Consider the following 23861-nt stretch of genomic DNA (forward strand, 5'->3'; position numbering starts at 1 on the left):
AGACTTTGGACTTTGTAAGCATGTTTTCATGACAGGGCTCTCCAAAACGTACTACTATAGCTCTTGCCTGGTCTCTCCGAGACCCATCAGTCTTCTCTGTAATCAAGCCTACATTCAGGGCAAAAAGAGAAGCCCATATCTCACCTATTCTGGTCACTGTTCGCTGCATGCCCATTGAAACCAGGCCCATATACAAGGCGGCCCTACACACATTCACACCTCACAACCGAGTGGAGAAACCTAAGCTGTCTGGAGGGACCAGGCCATCGCGATATACAGAAGTCCTGGTGCTCCACCCTCCAACGCTTAGCAAAGGCTCACGGTCTAATCCTTCCCAGGAAATGGGACAAAAATATGACACCCCACACCTACATACCACCGCCCCACTGGCGATCTTCAAAACGGAGTTTAAAACCCTAGACATTTCCCCTAAATGTCCCCTTAGTTAGCCTTTCCAATTGAAATGTGCTCTCACATCTAATATCCTCTTAGCGAACCTCTCCTACGTCCATTTTATTTGAACCAGTTGATCACCTGCTCGCTGCTCGTACCTACGTCCTCGAACTGTAATTTTATGGCTTATTAACGATCTGCTATTTTGAATCTTCTGTAACGATTTACTGTAAAGCGCCCCAGTACCTCTGATGAATGCCCGCGCTATTTAAAAATGTGAGAATACATAAATAAATAAATAAAACTCCGTCCCTTTTGTGAACACACTTTACTAGAATGGATTGCCTGTGGTAAATTTACTCCTCCGCCTCTCTTTGAACACCTCCCAGTAGAAAGAAGGGATACCTTTCCTCGTCATGCGTGTCCCCAAAAGTGACAGGTCAGTGTGTGTCCTTAAAAGTGACAGATCTGTGATTGTCACCAAATGTGACATGTCTGTGATTGTCACCAAATGTGACATGTCTGTGATTGTCACCAAATGTGACAGGTCGGGGTCCCTAAAAGTGACATGCCTGTGTGTGTGTGTGTCCTTAAAACTGACAGGGTGTTCCTGTCCTTAAAAGTGACATGGTGTTCCTGTCCTTAAAAGTGACATGGTGTTCCTGTCCTTAAAAGTGACATGTGCCATGCCCCCATAGATGTGTCCTTAAAAAAGTGACGGGCCTCAACCCTCTATGATGACTGTAGGTGTCCATTTGTCCCAAGGGGGCGGTCTTCCAAAGGGCGGGGTTTGTTTTGGAGCCATCAGCGAACCAGAGGCCTATGACGTTTGTATGCCATTGTTATGGTGTAGAGGTGTACGCCCCTTTTAGGGGCTGCTTAGGATACATATACGACTTCCTTAAGAACCTCTTACAGCAAGCAGAAGCCTGAATACGAAAAGGTGCCCGCACCCCACATCAGAATGAAGAGATACAACCCAATCGTGAAAAGGCCAGTGTTGGGTGGCTCCCAACCCACTATCAATAGATATTACCGCAGTTTAACACCCCTGGTAATGGACGAGGATGCTCAACAAGAAACTCCTAGGGATATGGACTGCAACGTTACTGGCTTTGGCAATGGCATATGTAGGCCTGTGGAAGCACGCCGTCTCAAGGATTGCGTATGTCGGATGTCCCCGATTAAGGGCGACAGCAGCGACAGTGAGGGCTCATGTAGCGGCAGCCTGCTTGCTGGTCTCAGTTCAATGGATCTGGAGGAATCCGAAGAAGCTGTAGCACCTCCTAATACACCCGTCTATGAAGACATGGACCTTCAGGAGGATAAGGCTGGTGAGAAGGTCGTTCTGCACCATCCTGCTACAAGCGTCGAAGATGATGGGGCATCACAGGACATTAGCGACTCTCAAGATTTCAGAGCAGCCGCCGAAGACGATGAAAATGCGAAGGTTAGTAAAAAAAATTTAAAAAGAGAATGTTATGAGCAGGCAATTACATAATGGTTTATTTTATTTCTTCAACTAATGAACTGTCAATATTTTCTTCTTTTTGACCCTAGAGAGCAAACCCAGTCGAATACACCTACTTAATAAACTATGTTAAAAAAGATGTAGCACCTCCTAGCACATCCAGCTATGATGACAGGGACCTTCAGGAGGATACGGGTGTTGAGAAGGGTATTCTGCAACAACCTGGTACAAGCGTCGAAGATGATGGGGCATCGCAGGACATTAGTGACTCTCAAGATTTCAGAGCCGCCGCAGAGAGCGGTGAATATGCAGAGGTTAGTAAGAAAATGTTATGCGCGGTCACCTACATAGCGTTGTATTTTATTTCTTCAGCTTACGGATTGTAATTCTTTCTTCTTTTGAACCCTAGAGAGAAACCCCAAAAAGGCCTGCGCCAGAATGGCGGTCTACAAAAACGAACAATGTAATTTTCAATTGTCTGTGGTGCTCAAAACAGGCTGAAAGTTCCACATGCCAAAACCATGATGGCTGCGACAAGTGTGTATGCGACTCTGACATGTGTGAAAAGGAAGATGAAGGCTTGTCCTACTACGCAAGGCAGGAAGTTAAGGCTTTCGCCGCACAGGTGGTCCTAAACTGTGTCCGGCGTGACTATTACAGCCTTTGTAACGGCCATCAAATCAACGATCCGCAGCAGGAGGCTCACGAATGTTTGTGTGAATCATACAGATCAAGAACAATACGCTATATTTGTAGTTTGATAGATCCATACAAGGTGTATAAACTGCTAAGGGTGGTGTATGGGTTGTATGCTGAAAAGAAGCTTGTCCACCCGGATATGTTGAGAATTTTGACGGCGGCAATCAATGAGATCCGATATGCCTATGACCCGAGCTTAAAATTACCGGGTATGCAGGGTATGGGCACCACTTTCAACAGAAAAATGATAGAAAAACTCGTAGCAAGGCGTATGTGTAATCTGTATAAAAAAAATAGAAAAATAGGGTCTTTGGCCCCTCGAAAACTGTTTTAAACAGGTGCTTATTTAACATTACATGATAGCGTGTATTTAGAACAAAGTAATAGAATGTTACACCTCAAGGTGACTCTGTGTTAATACGTCCTTACGACACTTACTGTGAAAAATGTAAAGTATACTCTGTTTATGATTTGTTAAATTTTTTCTTTACTTTTTTAATAAAAGGCACTTATGCAAAACACGTGGCATTCATTGTCTGGTGTGTAGCGGATGATAACATGTCGGGGTCCGTGTTAAGAAAACTTTATTATGATACACGGGGAGTTGGCAGCTTGGGAAGCGCCGAAGCTCTATATAGAAGGGCTGTAGATGAAAACGAACCTGTAAGCAGAGATCTGGTGAAGAACTGGTTATCAGGAGAGGAGGCATATTCACTACATAAACCCGCCAGAAGACGTTTTAAGAGACGGCCTACAATCGTTAATGCACAATTAGATTATCAATGGCAGGCGGATATCATCAGCCTTCAAGATTTAGCAAAACATAACAACGAAGCTCACTATATATTAACTGTTATAGATGTGCTGTCCAAGTATGCCTACGCAGAAGCGTTACGCGATAAAACTGGGGCTAGCGTCACAGCCGCTTTTAAAGCCATCTTCGAGAAAGGGCGAATTCCTCAAAAACTACAAACAGATGCCGGTAAAGAATTCTTAAACAACACATTTCAGAAACTATTAAAGCACCACGGCGTTCAACATTTTGTAACACACACAGAGGTAAAAGCAGCGGTTGTAGAGCGGTTTAACAGAACTTTAAAGTCTAAGATGTGGAGGTATTTTACGGCCCACAACACCTACAGATACGTTGATGTTCTACAGGCCTTTTTAGATGTATATAATGCCAGTTACCACAGGACCATCAAAACAGCACCCGTAGAGGTAACGCATACTAATTCGTTAGCTGTTTGGAGAACTGTGTACGGTCATAATTTCGCTACAAAGGTGAAGAAGCCTATTTTTAAAAAAGGTGATCACGTAAGAATTTCAAAATTGAAAGGGGTCTTTACGAAGGGTTACCAACAGACTTTTAGCGATGAAATATTTATAGTGGAAAGTGTGGAGCTTAAAGAGGGTTTGTATATCTACAGGTTAAAGGACTATGATGGGGAAATGGTGTCTGGGGTATTTTACAAGGAAGAATTACAAAGGATACCCGCCGATCCGCACCGGGTGTATAAGGTGGAAAAGATTCTGAAAAGGAAAGGTAGAGGCGCTAATAGTCAGGCATATGTCAAATGGAGGGGGTGGCCGGAGAAATTTAACAGTTGGGTGCTGGACAGCTCCCTGAAGGGTGTGTGAGCTGAGGAGCGTCTAAAAGCTGATGTTAAGATGGAGACAGCGCCCTTTTATATCACCCTGCCGTCCAACGCTTCTAAAGACATGTTCCCCGACAACCAAATTTCTAATTATACAGTGAAATTGGCTAAGCCTGTGGACCTGAAAGGTGATTGGGAGGTAGCCCTAACTGAGATCCAATACCCTAGAACCTGGAACACATTTACACAGACCGAGGCTAAGTTTTACCTAAAACGTGAGCAGGACCCGATGAGCATGCACGAGAGCATCCCATACGGCTACTACCCCACAGTTTTAAGTGTTGTCGATGCCATCAACAAAGCCATAGGTACCATCGAAACATATACGAATACCCATCTGTCACTAGATAACGTCAGAAGGAAGGTGTTTCTTAAAACATCGAGTCGCACCACAACGTTTAACTGTACCGGTAAATTAAGCCGTGTTTTAGGAACAGTACAGAATGCTAAAAGTCCGATCGAGCCGGATCACACGTGCCCGGATATTAACGGAGGGTTCTACACACTCTATGTGTATAGCAATATTGTAGAGGCACAGAGGATCGGAGACAGTTACTCGCCCTTGTTAAGATGTGTCCATGTACAGGGCGAAAATAATACGATGGTCAATATTCAATTCAACAAACCCGACTACATAGCAGTTTCTAAAAACCATTTTGACACTATTTCAATTATGATCTTCGATGATCAGTCGCAGCCTGTGTCCTTTAAATATGGGAAAGTTATTGTAAAGCTTCATTTAAGACCGAGACGCGACAGAGGTTATTAAGCAGACGACATGGTGGTGGTGAAAACATACGGGGACCCTTCAATGTACAGGGACTATTACCGAAACCAGGCCGGCTATGGAGGCCCACCGTACTTTCAAGGGTCACCTGTTATGTATGGGGCTGGTCTAGGAGGTTTCTTCCGCAGTCTTTTTAGAAGAGCTATGCCATTCTTGAGAAAAGGCTATGAAATTGTAAAACCGCATGTTAAGGCGGCGGCTTCGAACATTGCCCATGATGTTGTTGGCTCTGTTACTTCGGCGGTTGCCGAACGTATGAACAAACAGCCGCAAGAAGGCGCTGGCTTAGTGTACAAGCCGCGCACGAGCGTTAAAAGGAAGCGCCGTGCATCAAGACGCAGAGGCCCGCCGGCCCCCTATAAAAAAAAGAGGAGTTCTTCAAAGCGTGCTCAGAAAAGAAAAACCCCACGGAGGAAGAGAGCTACGAAGAAGAAGAGATCCTCCTCTAAAGTAAATATTTTTTAAAGCGGCACAACCTAAAGCATGGCCTTCGTACACTGTGCATCGGGCGAGTGCGCCAAATCCGAGTTAGACTTGTTTACTCTAAAGCCTACACAGACAAGCATCGAAAACAGCTTCTTTATGGAGGTATCGCCTTTAGCCGCTTTGACACCATTGGCCCCTATAGAGTTTTATGTATCAGGGTCCACGGATATGTATCTGGATCTCAACAACACGCTACTACACCTTATGTGTAAAATTGTAAAAGCTGATGGTTCCGACATAGCAGCAGACGCTAAAGTGGCTACGATAGCTTATCCCCTCGCAACCCTGTTTAATCAGGTGGACATCACCCTGGGCGACCGGCTCATCACACAGAACGATAACATGTACGCATACAGAGCCTACCTTGAGAGCATTCTAAATTACAGTAGCGACGCCTTCGACACGCAGCTTTCATCGGGGCTCTTCTACAAGGACACATGTGAACATTTTGAAGTCAAGGAGTTGGACGGTGAAAATCAGGGATTTGTAAAAAGAGCAAGTTTTGCATCTGCCAGTTGCCAGTTTGACCTTCTGGGCCGCATACATTCAGACCTATTCTTCCAAGATAAACTGCTCTCCAACGGAATCGATCTTAAGATCAAGCTCACGCGTAACAAGGATTCATTCTGTCTCATAAGCGGGGATGCAGAACAGTACAAGTTGGACATACGGTCAGCGAGTCTGTTTGTAAAGAGGGTAAAAGTGTCCCTACACACATTCACACCTCACAACCGAGTGGAGAAACCTAAGCTGTCTGGAGGCACCAGGCCATCGCGATATACAGAAGTCCTGGTGCTCCACCCTCCAACCCTTAGCAAAGGCTCACGGTCTAATCCTTCCAAGGAAATGGGACAAAAATATGACACCCCACACCTACATACCACCGCCCCACCGGCGATCTTCAAAACGGAGTTTAAAACCCTAGACATTTCCCCTAAATGTCCCCTTAGTTAGCCTTTCCAATTGAAATGTGCTCTCACATCTAATATCCTCTTAGCGAACCTCTCCTACGTCCATTTTATTTGAACCAGTTGATCACCTGCTCGCTGCTCGTACCTACGTCCTCGAACTGTAATTTTATGGCTTATTAACGATCTGCTATTTTGAATCTTCTGTAACGATTTACTGTAAAGCGCCCCAGTACCTCTGATGAATGCCCGCGCTATTTAAAAATGTGAGAATACATAAATAAATAAATAAATAAATAAAACTCCGTCCCTTTTGTGAACACACTTTACTAGAATGGATTGCCTGTGGTAAATTTACTCCTCCGCCTCTCTTTGAACACCTCCCAGTAGAAAGAAGGGATACCTTTCCTCGTCATGCGTGTCCCCAAAAGTGACAGGTCAGTGTGTGTCCTTAAAAGTGACAGATCTGTGATTGTCACCAATTGTGACATGTCTGTGATTGTCACCAAATGTGACATGTCTGTGATTGTCACCAAATGTGACAGGTCGGGGTCCCTAAAAGTGACATGCCTGTGTGTGTGTGTGTCCTTAAAACTGACAGGGTGTTCCTGTCCTTAAAAGTGACATGGTGTTCCTGTCCTTAAAAGTGACATGGTGTTCCTGTCCTTAAAAGTGACATGTGCCATGCCCCCATAGATGTGTCCTTAAAAAAGTGACGGGCCTCAACCCTCTATGATGACTGTAGGTGTCCATTTGTCCCAAGGGGGCGGTCTTCCAAAGGGCGGGGTTTGTTTTGGAGCCATCAGCGAACCAGAGGCCTATGACGTTTGTATGCCATTGTTATGGTGTAGAGGTGTACGCCCCTTTTAGGGGCTGCTTAGGATACATATACGACTTCCTTAAGAACCTCTTACAGCAAGCAGAAGCCTGAATACGAAAAGGTGCCCGCACCCCACATCAGAATGAAGAGATACAACCCAATCGTGAAAAGGCCAGTGTTGGGTGGCTCCCAACCCACTATCAATAGATATTACCGCAGTTTAACAGCCCTGGTAATGGACGAGGATGCTCAACAAGAAACTCTCAGGGATATGGACTGCGACGTTACTGGCTTTGGCAATGGCATATGTAGGCCTGTGGAAGCACGCCGTCTCAAGGATTGCGTATGTCGGATGTCCCCGATTAAGGGCGACAGCAGCGACAGTGAGGGCTCATGTAGCGGCAGCCTGCTTGCTGGTCTCAGTTCAATGGATCTGGAGGAATCTGAAGAAGCTGTAGCACCTCCTAATACACCCGTCTATGAAGACATGGACCTTCAGGAGGATAAGGCTGGTGAGAAGGTCGTTCTGCACCATCCTGCTACAAGCGTCGAAGATGATGGGGCATCACAGGACATTAGCGACTCTCAAGATTTCAGAGCAGCCGCCGAAGACGATGAAAATGCGAAGGTTAGTAAAAAAAATTTAAAAAGAGAATGTTATGAGCAGGCAATTACATAATGGTTTATTTTATTTCTTCAACTAATGAACTGTCAATATTTTCTTCTTTTTGACCCTAGAGAGCAAACCCAGTCGAATACACCTACTTAATAAACTATGTTAAAAAAGATGTAGCACCTCCTAGCACATCCAGCTATGATGACAGGGACCTTCAGGAGGATACGGGTGTTGAGAAGGGTATTCTGCAACAACCTGGTACAAGCGTCGAAGATGATGGGGCATCGCAGGACATTAGTGACTCTCAAGATTTCAGAGCCGCCGCAGAGAGCGGTGAATATGCAGAGGTTAGTAAGAAAATGTTATGCGCGGTCACCTACATAGCGTTGTATTTTATTTCTTCAGCTTACGGATTGTAATTCTTTCTTCTTTTGAACCCTAGAGAGAAACCCCAAAAAGGCCTGCGCCAGAATGGCGGTCTACAAAAACGAACAATGTAGTTTTCAATTGTCTGTGGTGCTCAAAACAGGCTGAAAGTTCCACATGCCAAAACCGTGATGGCTGCGACAAGTGTGTATGCGACTCTGACATGTGTGAAAAGGAAGATGAAGGCTTGTCCTACTACGCAAGGCAGGAAGTTAAGGCTTTCGCCGCACAGGTGGTCCTAAACTGTGTCCGGCGTGACTATTACAGCCTTTGTAACGGCCATCAAATCAACGATCCGCAGCAGGAGGCTCACGAATGTTTGTGTGAATCATACAGATCAAGAACAATACGCTATATTTGTAGTTTGATAGATCCATACAAGGTGTATAAACTGCTAAGGGTGGTGTATGGGTTGTACGCTGAAAAGAAGCTTGTCCACCCGGATATGTTGAGAATTTTGACGGCGGCAATCAATGAGATCCGATATGCCTATGACCGAGCTTAAAATTACCGGGTATGCAGGGTATGGGCACCACTTTCAACAGAAAAATGATAGAAAAACTCGTAGCAAGGCGTATGTGTAATCTGTATAAAAAAAATAGAAAAATAGGGTCTTTGGCCCCTCGAAAACTGTTTTAAACAGGTGCTTATTTAACATTACATGATAGCGTGTATTTAGAACAAAGTAATAGAATGTTACACCTCAAGGTGACTCTGTGTTAATACGTCCTTACGACACTTACTGTGAAAAATGTAAAGTATACTCTGTTTATGATTTGTTAAATTTTTTCTTTACTTTTTTAATAAAAGGCACTTATGCAAAACACGTGGCATTCATTGTCTGGTGTGTAGCGGATGATAACATGTCGGGGTCCGTGTTAAGAAAACTTTATTATGATACACGGGGAGTTGGCAGCTTGGGAAGCGCCGAAGCTCTATATAGAAGGGCTGTAGATGAAAACGAACCTGTAAGCAGAGATCTGGTGAAGAACTGGTTATCAGGAGAGGAGGCATATTCACTACATAAACCCGCCAGAAGACGTTTTAAGAGACGGCCTACAATCGTTAATGCACAATTAGATTATCAATGGCAGGCGGATATCATCAGCCTTCAAGATTTAGCAAAACATAACAACGAAGCTCACTATATATTAACTGTTATAGATGTGCTGTTCAAGTATGCCTACGCAGAAGCGTTACGCGATAAAACTGGGGCTAGCGTCACAGCCGCTTTTAAAGCCATCTTCGAGAAAGGGCGATTTCCTCAAAAACTACAAACAGATGCCGGTAAAGAATTCTTAAACAACACATTTCAGAAACTATTAAAGCACCACGGCGTTCAACATTTTGTAACACACACAGAGGTAAAAGCCGCGGTTGTAGAGCGGTTTAACAGAACTTTAAAGTCTAAGATGTGGAGGTATTTTACGGCCCACAACACCTACAGATACGTTGATGTTCTACAGGCCTTTTTAGATGTATATAATGCCAGTTACCACAGGACCATCAAAACAGCACCCGTAGAGGTAACGCATACTAATTCGTTAGCTGTTTGGAGAACTGTGTACGGTCATAATTTCGCTACAAAGGTGAAGAAGCCTATTTTTAAAAAAGGTGATCACGTAAGAATTTCAAAATTGAAAGGGGTCTTTACGAAGGGTTACCAACAGACTTTTAGTGATGAAATATTTATAGTGGAAAGTGTGGAGCTTAAAGAGGGTTTGTATATCTACAGGTTAAAGGACTATGATGGGGAAATGGTGTCTGGGGTATTTTACAAGGAAGAATTACAAAGGATACCCGCCGATCCGCACCGGGTGTATAAGGTGGAAAAGATTCTGAAAAAGGAAGGTAGAGGCGCTAATAGTCAGGCATATGTCAAATGGAGGGGGTGGCCGGAGAAATTTAACAGTTGGGTGCTGGACAGCTCCCTGAAGGGTGTGTGAGCTGAGGAGCGTCTAAAAGCTGATGTTAAGATGGAGACAGCGCCCTTTTATATCACCCTGCCGTCCAACGCTTCTAAAGACATGTTCCCCGACAACCAAATTTCTAATTATACAGTGAAATTGGCTAAGCCTATGGACCTGAAAGGTGATTGGGAGGTAGCCCTAACTGAGATCCAATACCCTAGAACCTGGAACACATTTACACAGACCGAGGCTAAGTTTTACCTAAAACGTGAGCAGGACCCGATGAGCATGCACGAGAGCATCCCATATGGCTACTACCACACAGTTTTAAGTGTTGTCGATGCCATCAACAAAGCCATAGGTACCATCGAAACATATACGAATACCCATCTGTCACTAGATAACGTCAGAAGGAAGGTGTTTCTTAAAACATCGAGTCGCACCACAACGTTTAACTGTACCGGTAAATTAAGCCGTGTTTTAGGAACAGTACAGAATGCTAAAAGTCCGATCGAGCCGGATCACACGTGCCCGGATATTAACGGAGGGTTCTACACACTCTATGTGTATAGCGATATTGTAGAGGCACAGAGGATCGGAGACAGTTACTCGCCCTTGTTAAGATGTGTCCATGTACAGGGCGAAAATAATACGATGGTCAATATTCAATTCAACAAACCCGACTACATAGCAGTTTCTAAAAACCATTTTGACACTATTTCAATTATGATCTTCGATGATCAGTCGCAGCCTGTGTCCTTTAAATATGGGAAAGTTATTGTAAAGCTTCATTTAAGACCGAGACGCGACAGAGGTTATTAAGCAGACGACATGGTGGTGGTGAAAACATACGGGGACCCTTCAATGTACAGGGACTATTACCGAAACCAGGCCGGCTATGGAGGCCCACCGTACTTTCAAGGGTCACCTGTTATGTATGGGGCTGGTCTAGGAGGTTTCTTCCGCAGTCTTTTTAGAAGAGCTATGCCATTCTTGAGAAAAGGCTATGAAATTGTAAAACCGCATGTTAAGGCGGCGGCTTCGAACATTGCCCATGATGTTGTTGGCTCTGTTACTTCGGCGGTTGCCGAACGTATGAACAAACAGCCGCAAGAAGGCGCTGGCTTAGTGTACAAGCCGCGCACGAGCGTTAAAAGGAAGCGCCGTGCATCAAGACGCAGAGGCCCGCCGGCCCTCTATAAAAAAAAGAGGAGTTCTTCAAAGCGTGCTCAGAAAAGAAAAACCCCACGGAGGAAGAGAGCTACGAAGAAGAAGAGATCCTCCTCTAAAGTAAATATTTTTTAAAGCGGCACAACCTAAAGCATGGCCTTCGTACACTGTGCATCGGGCGAGTGCGCCAAATCCGAGTTAGACTTGTTTACTCTAAAGCCTAAACAGACAAGCATCGAAAACAGCTTCTTTATGGAGGTATCGCCTTTAGCCGCTTTGACACCATTGGCCCCTATAGAGTTTTATGTATCAGGGTCCACGGATATGTATCTGGATCTCAACAACACGCTACTACACCTTATGTGTAAAATTGTAAAAGCTGATGGTTCCGACATAGCAGCAGACGCTAAAGTGGCTACGATAGCTTATCCCCTCGCAACCCTGTTTAATCAGGTGGACATCACCCTGGGCGACCGGCTCATCACACAGAACGATAACATGTACGCATACAGAGCCTACCTTGAGAGCATTCTAAATTACAGTAGCGACGCTCTCGACACGCAGCTTTCATCGGGGCTCTTCTACAAGGACACATGTGAACATTTTGAAGTCAAGGAGTTGGACGGTGAAAATCAGGGATTTGTAAAAAGAGCAAGTTTTGCATCTGCCAGTTGCCAGTTTGACCTTCTGGGCCGCATACATTCAGACCTATTCTTCCAAGATAAACTGCTCATCAACGGAATTGATCTTAAGATCAAGCTCACGCGTAACAAGGATTCATTCTGTCTCATAAGCGGGGATGCAGAACAGTACAAGTTGGACATACGGTCAGCGAGTCTGTTTGTAAAGAGGGTAAAAGTGTCCCCGAGCGTCAGACTAGCTCACGCCGACGCTTTGCAAATATCAAACGCCAAGTACGCTGTGGAAAGAGTGACTCTGAAGGTATTCAGCATCCCAGCAGGTACACGGCTAACGCAGCAACAGAATTTATTTCTGGGACAACTACCTAAGCTTATCATCATCGGATTTGTGGACAATACAGCTTTTAGCGGCTCCTACGCCGCAAATCCCTTCAATTTTAAGCACTACAACATCAACTACGCAGCTCTGGTCCACGAGGGCACCGTGATTCCTGCAAAACCCTACATACCCAGTTTTATAAGCTCCAACTACATCAGGGAATACCAGGGGCTGGTTTCGATAACAGGGAAACATCTACGGGACTGTGGTGTAGCCGTGACAAGAGAAGGCTATGGGACCGGATACACACTGTTCGCATTCGACCTGACCCCTGACATGGAAGACGGTGATCACTACAACCTGGTCAAAAACGGAAATCTAAAAGCTGAAATACGATTCAGTAATCCGCTACCTACGAATGTGAACATGATCGTATTCTCGGTATTTGACAGCATCATTCAGATCAACCACGCCAGACAGATTTTGTTTGACTATCTTTAAACGTTTGTGAAATGGACACTATGCAGATACGGGACTTCTTAAGCAGGCACAAATACGCTAGGAAATATTTTTTAGGTGTTTTCCCTAGCGATGGGCTGCCTACCGAAATTGGGTCAGAAAGACCATGCACCCTAGTCTTTAACACCGATCCTCATTACAAGGGTGGAACACACTGGGTCGGCATGTTTATAGATAGTGACAAGGTTACGGTGTTTGACAGTACATCTAAGTTCCCCGAACACAGTATCTATACAAAACCCATATTCAAGTTTGTGAAAAAAGCTGCGGCGAGGGTTGAGTATAATAAGCTGCGGGTCCAGGATTCGCTTGCCATCACATGCGGGGAACACTGTATTTATTTTATCAGTAAAATGTCTGAGGGTACATCATTTAGAAATTTCTTAAATCTATATTCGAGTGACCTTGTTAACAATGACAGCATAGTTGTGAAATATGTCAAAGAAAACACAAGGGTCTCGGTCCGGCCTGTGAAAACCGAATATAGCGTCTGTCAAAATTGTAAGGGCTTGTAACACATGTATGTTTAATGATGAACGTTTAAAATAAAGAAATTTTTTTAAAGCACACATTCAGACTCTGTATTTCTATGCTGTCTCATACACCAGAATTAAAATGTTTTAAAAAGACGAGTGAGAAGGGTTGAAACTTTATAAAAGTGTTTATTACAAACAGTCATGTAGGTTACACATTACATTGACAGTCATTACTAAAGAAATATATGAAGAAAAATCACTGTTATACACGTAGAAGGCCCAGTTATTCAATAAGTCTGTAGAAACATTAAGGATTAATCCACGTGCGGGTCTTGGGCATGTGTCTTTTTCGCCGTGCTGAAGGCCCCATGGGGTTGCTCCAAGAGGGGGATAGTAGGGGCCCATCAGAGGCGGCAGGCGATGGCGGGAGGGGTGTCTTTAAACTTTCAAGCATACGGCGGTGTTCATTATTACCCACGAGTGTGGAAGGGATGTTGAGTTCAGCGGCCGCTTGTAGAAACTGCTCCCAGCCTCTAGGAGCATTTTGATGCGTTGGGATCTTGGGGTGAGTGAGACCTTTTACCAGATCGTACATGTGTGAACCAACAACAGGCTGTCCCTTGTAAAGAAATTCACCCCGGTCATTCCACGCTGTTAGGTCTTTAGAAGCGGCTAGTTTACTCATCAACATTTGCGCGGCCCCCCTATGCCTCTGGCTTATATTTTTTAGGAGGTCGTCAACAAAACTAACCGAGGGAGGGGTCTGGGAAGGCTGCTGCGGCGGCTGTTGGGGCTGCGTAGCATGCGCAGACGCTGCTGGCTGTTCAGAGTCCGCGGCATATAAAGTTAACTTGTTTTTTTCTGTATCCCACTGTTTGTAGTAGCTTAGAAAATTTTTAAGGGTGCTGGTGTAAAGGGTAGCTTTGTCGTAGGGGTTTAGATCCGTCCGGTTCAAAATGTCTTTAATTTCAGCATCCAGGCGTAGAGTCTCATTACGACGTATATCCCAGGCATTGTCAGCAGTAGAGCCCAGTTTCTCCAACTGATGTTTAGAACCAAATACATCTTTGAGGCATGCTCCATCACAGTCCTGAGAGGAGGCTTGTAATTACGGGTATAGCTATGCCCAACAATGAGCCTATAAAACCCCCAGACTGTTTCACCAGTTTCTTCTTGGTGATGAGTGAGGCCCTTTTATTACTGAGCTTCCTGATAAGATGTCGCTTCTTCTTCAACACTTGTAACTGGCTCTTTGATATAGGGACATTGCCTTTTAGGGTGTTTAGAGCTATTTCTGAAATGGCTGCCACTAAATCGTCAGAAGCTGCGCAGAGGAGGGCCTTTCGCTGTTGGGGACTGGCTGTTACCAACATTTTCAGGAGGGCCAAATTGCGACGTAGGCGTTCAGACATGGTCAGCACCTGGGGTGGGGTATAAGGCCTGGCTACAAATGTCTCTAAAGGTCTTCAGCGCTGCTTTTTATAGGTTCGGGACTTAGTCTTTGGGGTGTAAGCGACTGGGAGATCAGGGGGAAAAATATCAGCCCTTAGTCTGTAGTCTTCTAGAGTATTATTTTTTAAGTCGATCAGCAGGTATCCGTGGGGTTTTGATGTAGCGTCGTTAAAGGCCTCCATGAAGAAGTGTGTGTTTCCAGGGTACATCTGCTTAGCTATGACGGATATTTGCTGTTTGTCACAGGGATTTTTAAATAAAACAAGGTATGAGGCATTGAGTGCTATAGAGCGACTGTTCTTACCCTTGTAAAACAAGTTCTGCACAATGTAGCATATGCTTAGATTACGGTGATGTGAATATTGAGTAAAAGCTCGCTCTAGCTCAGGATGGTCACCACCTTCACGCATAAGGTCATCGACAATAACCATGTTTACAAGGGTCGGAGGTAGCAGCTCATCATCGTTGAGATTCTCAGGTATACCTTCTATAAATCTGATATGGGGGAAGCTGCGGGACAGTTCGGTATAAAGATCTTGCCAGCACGAATAAAGCCACACAATGTTGTTAGGTGCTTGGGATAATGCACCTGCAGCATTTTCTAAGAGTTTTTTTATAAAGTAGCTTTTACCGCAGTTTGAGGGCCCTGCTAACACACAGGAGAACGGGTGCTGTAAACGGGTGTCCATTGTGCTGGGGGTGTCCTCTCTAATGCTCCTAATATCCGTACGGCAGTGTTTTATAGTCAGCAGTCAGGACCCTCTTGTCAAAAACAACGCGTAAGGTTTTATGTAGGGGCTGGGTTGTAATTTCCCACTTCTTTTTGGATCTGACTATGCATGGCTGGTTAACAACTATAGTTTTATCATTTTCATGATCGGCCGCTGCAGAATTTTCATGCACCAGATCCTTCAGACTTTCAAAATTAATTTTTAGGGTGTTGCTGACGTTTAATGTTATACCTTTGACCTTCATACACACTTTGTTGGTGTTTGTTTTGTACGAGTATGTCTTAGGCCCAGCTGGGGTATATTCTATTATGTGCTCATCCTTATCAAGTTCGCTGGTCAAATTACCTAGATAATCCCCAAGAGGAGGATCTTCATCCCCTGGTTTACTCAGAAAAATCACTGAGTCGTATCATGATACAGACAGCGGTCCTGGAGTTTATCCATAACACCGTAAAGCTCTAGACGGGCGTGTGCAGTCGTGAAGCAGGCTATGAATATGTTAATGTTGTTACACATTGTGGGGTACTCTTTTGTGTATTTCCAGCATACCGCCGCGGTCTCGTCATCGATAAACTCGCAGCTGGACACCTCGTAACAAGGGGCAAAAAGGTACTTAAACAGTTCGTCAGGATCTGTTATTATGGTCGTATTTGACATGTTTGTACGCTGTGCGAATTTTCCCCATAAGGAGTTGAGACAGAGTTTGGCTAACTGCCAGCGGGCAGGGTTGACCTCTATCAAATGTGGCCGTAAGCGTATACCCTCATGCGTGTGGTAGTCATCGATGTATTTCTGCTTTGCAGCTTGACTAGTACACCAATCAAGTTATCCGGAGGCCTCCTGTTTGTCTCTGAGAAACAAATTAATGTAGCGTGAAAAGAGACGTGTCGTGGTCCTCTTAAAATGCCACACCTCGTGTACTCTGCCGAGTCTGTAGCCTTTGTCTAAGGCAGCTTGTACCTCGATGGTGCACCAAGTCCCTGTGAGCATCCTTTGTTCTTCGGTGTGACTGCAACCACCGACCTCTTTAAACACAGCGCATGTTCGACAGAGGGGGAACATCAGCTTACCATCGACTCTGTATGGTAACACGGGAAAGTAAAGCTGCCTTGGAGGATAGATTTCACATTTTACTAGGCCAAAGTATTCGGAAAGGGGCTTAAAGTCTCTATATATGATGGTAGGGTGTCCTAAGGGGTACACCTTCATTTTGTTTACAAAAGGGTACAGACTGGTGAAATCATAATAGTGTATTTTCTCACCCTCCCCAGCGGCCCTGTACAACTGTATGGCGTTTGTACGCCCCCCGAATAAGGCATCGCGGGGTTCCAGAGGTTGTGGTAAATCACGACTCTGAAGGAAAGAACGTAGCTCGGTGTTGGTTGCTGTCATCTCTAACCACTCGTGCTCCCAGAGGACCCTCAGAGCAAAGCCACATTTTTCAACATACTGGGCCCTTATCAGAGTACGTCTGTGTAAGTGTCCAAATTTGGCCCCCATCAGTCTGTTAAACTCGTGGGGTTTGTAACACTGAGGGCAGCCGTGGTAAAAACAGCCATTGTATTCAAAGGCCGTCGGCACGCCCTTAATTACAGCATACCCATCCAGGTAATAGGGACCCAGGCGGTATTCACCACCCTGTAAGGCATGCCGAATATCTAGGTCTTCCTTCTCAGAGACGTACATGAGCCATTGGATAGAAGGGGTTGAATAACGTTTCTGTTTACCGTTATAGAGGTCTGGCGGCACTAGAGCTATACTTTCTGGTCTTAAAAACATGTGTTTGTAGATGGACATACACATGGAGGCCAAGGTGATGTTTTGAAAAGGGTCTATGTATTCAACCGACTTTGTCATTTGAGGCGTCTTGGGTTTCAAGGCCCTGACTTTCTTAGTCATGTGAGGGGTTTTGTGTTTCATGACCCTGACTTTCTTAGTCATAGACACCACAACATCTCTGAAGAGGTTGCAGGCCTGTCGCAGGATCATTACATCGGCCTTGCAATAGGTTTTCAATTCGGATTGAAAATGAAACTCCTTTTCACGGTTTTCAGCGTACCACTGTAGAAAGCTCTCTTTCTCAGCAGGCATCATATAATCAACCCCGTAGCTGTCCGGAGGCGGCATGGGCCCCACATAATTCTGGTTCGCCCAGGTGTTAAAGAAGTGTGGAAAATAACCTTTACACCCAGGGAAACCAAAAGCTTTTGGCAGCTTGCTCAATTTCATGGGTAGGAAATTCAGGGTGTCTATGAATCTTATTTGTAACTGACCAGCCATTAACAACATCAGCTTGGAACCTTGAGTGATGAGTTCTACTTGCACCTTTTCACGAATCATATTCTGTAAAATAAAGAATGAGTCGTATGCTTTTGAGTTGTGGGCCAGCATGGTGTACCCTTTGAATTTGGACTGAATGAATGTGTTAAGGAAATCACCAACGCATGTGCGCCCCTCAAACTCCCAGCAGTCATCAGAAGTTAGATGGTGGGCGTAAATATAGTTAGGTTGGTGTACCCCCGTCTCTTGTGTGCACTCTATATCAAAAACGATGTAATCCTCGGTTTTGGGCTGGTGTTTGCCTTTAACCATGTAACACTGGTGTACAAATCCCACCCTACATGGAATCTGACACCGGGGACATTTCATGCCTTTGCATTTGTGATCTGTCGACACATACCGGCCGCACTCTTGACAGTCCATTTTAGGGCTGCATTTAACAGCTTTGCGGTGTATGCGCCAGCAGTCTTGCGAGCGACAAAACATCTTACAGGTTTGACACAGCACCTTCAGGGCATCGTCTACAATGCAACCATCCCTCTGACACATCTTACAATGTATTTCACACTGATGATGTGCCTTAGTGTTGTATATATGGTCGCAATGTGTGCACACGTATTTGACTCCCAGAAAACTTTTAAGGTTCAAGATACCGTAAAAGTGATTCTCATGGTGCAGGACATATACAGTCTTGTTTTTCACACGATCCCCGGTTGTAAAGTACTTCCAAGAACCGTTGTGATAAAGAACTTTCACCGTAACGGCGAAATAGTTCTAAAAAAGACCTATGTCGCCAAAGCCGACCATGCGGTCTGGAGGTATTTCAAGAACCTCATGGGCTTCAGCCGCTCTAGACATGATGACAGCGTCGGTGGTGTTGCGACCCATCAGCAATCCCACGATGCTGGCCGCCAGACAGGTGTTGACTGCTCCATTGTTAAAGTTGAGCAGCCAACGTTGTTTCTTACCAATGATCTTACTGTACAGGACGCTCTTTAAAGGCCTGGAAACACCCCCCTCACGACCCCGGACAATGAGGGCTATGACTCTGAAAGTGCCATAGGCGACTAGTTCAGCCTGGCTCTGTAAAAGCTTTGACAGGTTTTCTAAAAATTCCACAGCATCAAACACATCAAGGGCCCGTCGTTTGGTGAAGAGCGGACTGTCAAGGCCCTGCCCCTGGAAGCGTAGCTGGAAAAAATCATTAGGACCCAAATCACGTATCAACCTATCTATGAGTGATTGCACAGCCTGCTGTATGACTAAATGCCCTTGCACCGGGGACCTTATCCGGTGTAGGTTAATAAACCTAAACTCCTCGTAGTGCTCAGTAGCGTTAAATCTCTCGACAGTACGACTGTAGGTTCTGACGCTCTCTAAAAACACTGTCTCTGAATCCTCATCTAGAGGAATCTGACTGGAGGGGGAGCTTACTGATGCATCATTTTGGGGATTCTGGTTTAGGCAGGGCTCTGGGGTCCTTTTAAGACGCCGTGTAGCGCATATTTTGGCTTTCTTTAATTTAGTTATTAAAAGCCGGCGTTGCTTAGCGCTATTAGCCCACTTATGTTTTCTGCGGGCCCATACTTTTCTAGGTATCCGACCCCCGCCTACCTGAACTGTATGGTTTGTGTAGGTGGATGATGTGCTCATAGAGGCCTCAGCTACAGCCCCCGCCCCCAGACCTTCTGTGTGTTCATGGTATTGGCGTGTTGGTGCTCCACCCTGAGATCCCTCCAATTGCACCGCCCAAGGTCTGTCCTCACCTGAACTTATGTAATGACTGGGGCATTGTACCGGTGCATGTGATTCAGGCGCTGCTTGTGAAAATGTATGATCCTGCTTGTGGGGTTCCATGTCCTTTTTACGGTTGAGGAAGCGTAAGAAGCGCAGGGACTTTGTCAGAACTGTGTGGACCCTGCTGCTGTATTTAGATTTACGCTTACTTTTATTAACACTCAGGGCGTGTTGGGTCTTTAAGGGCCTACGTCGGCATAGTCAAGAGGGGATACTCCAAATGTCGGACACTGTTGTTTGGCATGTTTGTATGATCACCCTTTTACACTGCTCAACCATTTGTAGTATCTTTCGCTGCGCCTCCAGCCCCGATCTGTCAACGCTACCGCATACCCCTAGTTTTAAGGTGGCTGTGTTCACTTGTCGTTTTAACTTTCTGACCGCCAATTGTATGTCTTTCACAAGGGCCCCTAGTACCTCTTTTGGGTTTACAGAATCGTATTGCGGCGGATTAGGGATGAATACCGTGCCCGGTTGTACACCAGTCGGCAACACCCCTGGCCCACCACTCGCTCCATCCGCAGCAACACCATTCTGTAATTGAGGCACCGGAGGGTTCATAGAAAGAGGGTCCCAGTGAAAACACCCCGGGGCTGCCATGGAAGGGTCCTCACTAGATACAGATTCTAAACCCTGATTTGACCAGTCGTCCCAACAGATACTATTATCGCTACATATTGCTGATGGTGATGGGTGGCTTACACTGGGTGCGGGGCTGGTTGGGTCGTATGCTCCCTGCGGGGGTATAGGTGACATAAGGGTTGGGGAGTGTAAATGTCCGTCAAAGCAATTGTGGTCCCTATCGGCTAAGGAATTGTCGTGGTTGTGGTCGGGTGAATGTCTAACATCCGTATACAAATACCCATTGTGCGTGCTGGAAGGGTCCTTGTGCGCTGCTTCTGAGGGCCTATCAAGTTTGGCAACCATACCTATCAATGCTTTGAGACCACCCCTGCTACCGTTGTAAGGGGTTTCTGGGGGCGGCGCATTATCAGCCTCTGAGCTTCTAAGCACAGAAGGCCTGGGTATAGCAGGATTTAGGGTTTGGTCTTGGGGGAACCCCTCTACAGAAGCCGCTAGTTTATTTAAAACTATAGGTGACTTCAAGGTATGCGTAGGAGACAGCGCCGTAAGGGGTTTGATTAAGGGATCTGTCTGCACCCCACAGTTCTTCTTGAGCCCGGATCTTGAGAGGCGTCTCGCTTTAGGAGTTTGGGGATGTACCATATCTTCAGCGAATGCCGTTGAGGCTTTGAGAGGGTTCAGAGACGCCGCACCGCTTTTACACTGAACAGACCTAACTTTGTCTGGGGTTGGAAGAACGTCTTTGCCGGTGTCCCCCTCCCTGTGTAGAATAGACATTCCTGTAGGATTGTTCAACATGATGGAAGAGGGCTTGATCTGACATTTCGCAGCGGTGCCGGTTCTCTGCTGTATGTGCGTGTAGTATGTGCAGAGCTTGTCCTGGCGCCCACGTCTACTCACAGCTTTTGCTGCAGGCTCTGCATTCTGAATGGTCGCTGTTATGTCCCTTAACGGTTTCGCAGACCTCTTGACCTCCCCCGTATTTTCAGCGGTGTTCTTTTGAACAGCTCCTAGAATGTAAGATAAAAAAATATATATATTAGAAAAAATAAAGAACCTGTATAAAGGTGTTTACACTACCCATAGACACCCACCACAATAATTTCTACAGGGCCCCTTTATACAATCCCTACAACACGACGGCTGCCCCCTTCTACCTGCTAGAATAAAACACAGAGAGCTCGTTTTTTTCGCCCCTTTTGTAAAAACACACCTTTTAGAGGTCTTTTCCCAGATCCTTTCTTCGTCATCGGTTCCTTTCCAGATGTTGAGGCTTTCCTCTTTAACGGTCTTTCTTTTGACGGCGGTGCCGCCTCTTGCAAAGCGGCGTCGGTCGTGGTTGCCTCTGAGGAACCTGCAAAGAAAAAATAATCACATTTGTGGTATAAACAAGTCCTTAGCAGTCCCTTCTGAGGAGCCCTCCTACAGTACACCCCTGGGGTTTTTGGGCTAACACAGTCTAAGCCTTAGACAGTTTAAAGAACCCTGGCCTTTCTTTTTAAATTTACCTGAAAGAACCACATTATCCTGAATACGTTGCGACACGTCTTGAGCCCCCAGGTATAGCTCTAGATCATCAGAATCTAGTTGTAGAGCGGCATCATAATCTATAAAAGCATACACACATGAGAAGACCATTAGAAAAAAGCAGAACTTCTGAGACAATGGTGTATAAAAACTACACAGAACTATGCAACTCTAAATACATATACCTGCTTGTATGGTTAGCATTTCGGCGTCGGTGATGTCTATTACAGGGATAGCCTGTTTAGGGTTAGATTAAAAAAAATAAAAAATAGAGGTTTAAAACTACACATCATAAACAAGGCCTTACAGTTTGTTACATACACCTTAGAAAATGCCACTGATAAATTCAAAATTGAAAATAGACTTGTCTGGACATTTAATTTTTAATAAGATCATCTCATACCTACACACAAGCCCAACATAGGTACACCCCTAACATTTTTCACATATCCATAGTATATAAACCTCAAGTTGTTCTTTACAACCCTTTAATAAACATAGCGCCATGTTAGAATTTTTACTTATAAACGACAGTAACACCAGGATATCTCCTAGGGAAAAAAGCAGTCACAATCTACCCCATAAATACATTATACGCAGCACTGTGTACATTATATACACTCTCAGGGTTGCATTTTGAAAGGGCTGTCTGGGTAGAGAAAAAGCACACATTTTAAAACGGGGCTGTCTGGGTTGAGCAAAAACATGAGAAAAAACCCTGCACCATAGCCTATGCTTCTGGGCAAATCACTTAATTTATTTATTTAGGCATTTATGTATGCGTTTTTATATAGCACAGGCTTTACCCTAAGGGGGGGCAGAGCGCTTCATAATAGGAGCAGTACTGATGCATGCGGCGCAAATTACATGGAAACAAATTACAGAAGCAAGCGTTCAGTTACATGCTGCAATAGTGACAATTGTGAGCAAACAAAATGCCATAGGTAGCAAAGGTACAGTACCGGAGGAAAAAAAAAGTGACATGTGTGCAAGTTACAAAAGCGAACAAAGTAGAAGTAGAGGTATAATACTGCAATAAACAGTAGACACTCAAGCACAAGAACAAACATTGCGTCGGCATTGGTGGCACTTTTGCAAGTATCTAAAGCAAACAAAATGTAAGAGATAGCAAACGGTGTGTTACACGGGAAAAGTGACGTTTGCATGTTACAAAAGAGTACCAAACGCCGTTGAAAGGGTAATACTGCATTAATGGGCAGCCCTTCAGATAGTGTATGAGCTAAATAAAATGACCCCAACGCAAGAAATCTTGAAAGCGGTCCCTGCTGCTGCAAACACCTATATATATATTTTTAATTTATTGAATGCCCCCTTTGGGGCACAGCCATCATGTAGGAAACCCGGCCGCGAGCTTCCTCGCCGCTTTTTCCAGGACACGCCCTACCGCTTCCGTGATGTCAGGGGTGTCCCCGGTGACATCACAGAAGGGGCTGGGGCCTACCGCAGCAGCCGCGAGGAGGTAGCTCCATGATCCCCTGCAGCCGCCGCCATCGGGTTCCACGTGGGATCCGGGGAAATGCATTGTCTGCCCCCAGCCCCCCCCTCAGAGCACAGCCATCGGGAAGCGGGCTCTGTGGGGCTTCAATTTAAAAAAGGAGCCCCGAGTCCCCAGGACCGCCCAAAGCCATCCCGCAATGCCCCGGATCCTGCACCAGCCCCCAGAGCTCCACTCCACTGCAGAGTGCTCCGGGGCTACATTTTTTTTTTTTTTAAACGGCTCCTCGAGCCAGTGCCCATATGCTGCCCAGAGCCTTCCAGCTACCGTGCACCGGAGCCTGCCGCAGGAGCCACCAGAGCTGCTCACGGTACACGCGGACTCTGGGGCACTTTTTATTTTTTTATAAAAGCGGGGCCGCGAGCCCACCACCAAGACTGCACAAACCCCGGAGCTCCACAGGGAGCTCAGCAGGCTCCGGGGATTCCTTTACAAAAATTGGAGCCTCGAGCCCCAGCACAGCCTTACAAGCCCCCAGAGTAGCATGCATGGCCGTGGGCTCTGGGGGCCTTTATTTTTTATTACAAAAGGGCCTCGAGCCCCACCGGCCATGCCTCAGCACAAGTCCCAGAGCCCCGCACATGGCCAGAGGGTTCTGGGACCTTTAATGTATGAATAACGGGGCATGGAGCCCCACACAAATGCTGCCTTTATTTGTGTAAGGATGCTTGGGG

General features: G+C 45.5%; 2 protein-coding genes and 2 pseudogenes across 2 annotated transcripts; 2 read left to right on the forward strand and 2 right to left on the reverse strand.

Annotated features, from left to right (window-relative positions):
• The first annotated feature begins 1357 nt into the window (after nt 1-1357).
• Nucleotides 1358-2897, forward strand: LOC147683621 (uncharacterized). Its single transcript, XM_086942554.1, has 3 exons — nt 1358-1843; nt 1954-2178; nt 2274-2897. Exons 1-3 carry the CDS (start codon nt 1358-1360, stop codon nt 2895-2897), a joined length of 1335 nt encoding a protein of 444 aa, XP_086798680.1.
• A 4467-nt stretch (nt 2898-7364) lies between these two features.
• On the forward strand, nt 7365-8903 carry LOC147683622 (uncharacterized; annotated as a pseudogene).
• Nucleotides 8904-17962: 9059 nt separating this feature from the next.
• On the reverse strand, nt 17963-19415 carry LOC147683623 (uncharacterized; annotated as a pseudogene).
• Nucleotides 19416-19755: 340 nt separating this feature from the next.
• Nucleotides 19756-21902, reverse strand: LOC147683624 (uncharacterized). Its single transcript, XM_086944882.1, has 4 exons — nt 21857-21902; nt 21653-21751; nt 21358-21498; nt 19756-21154 (listed from the first exon to the last, which is right to left on the reverse strand). The coding sequence occupies exons 1-4, from the start codon at nt 21873-21875 to the stop codon at nt 19761-19763; spliced, it is 1653 nt and encodes a 550-aa protein (XP_086801008.1). The 5' UTR covers nt 21876-21902; the 3' UTR covers nt 19756-19760.
• Nucleotides 21903-23861: the final 1959 nt, after the last annotated feature.

The sequence above is a fragment of the Lissotriton vulgaris genome, chromosome 11 (genome assembly GCF_964263255.1).
Source record: "Lissotriton vulgaris chromosome 11, aLisVul1.2, whole genome shotgun sequence".
Lineage (NCBI taxonomy): Eukaryota > Metazoa > Chordata > Amphibia > Caudata > Salamandridae > Lissotriton > Lissotriton vulgaris.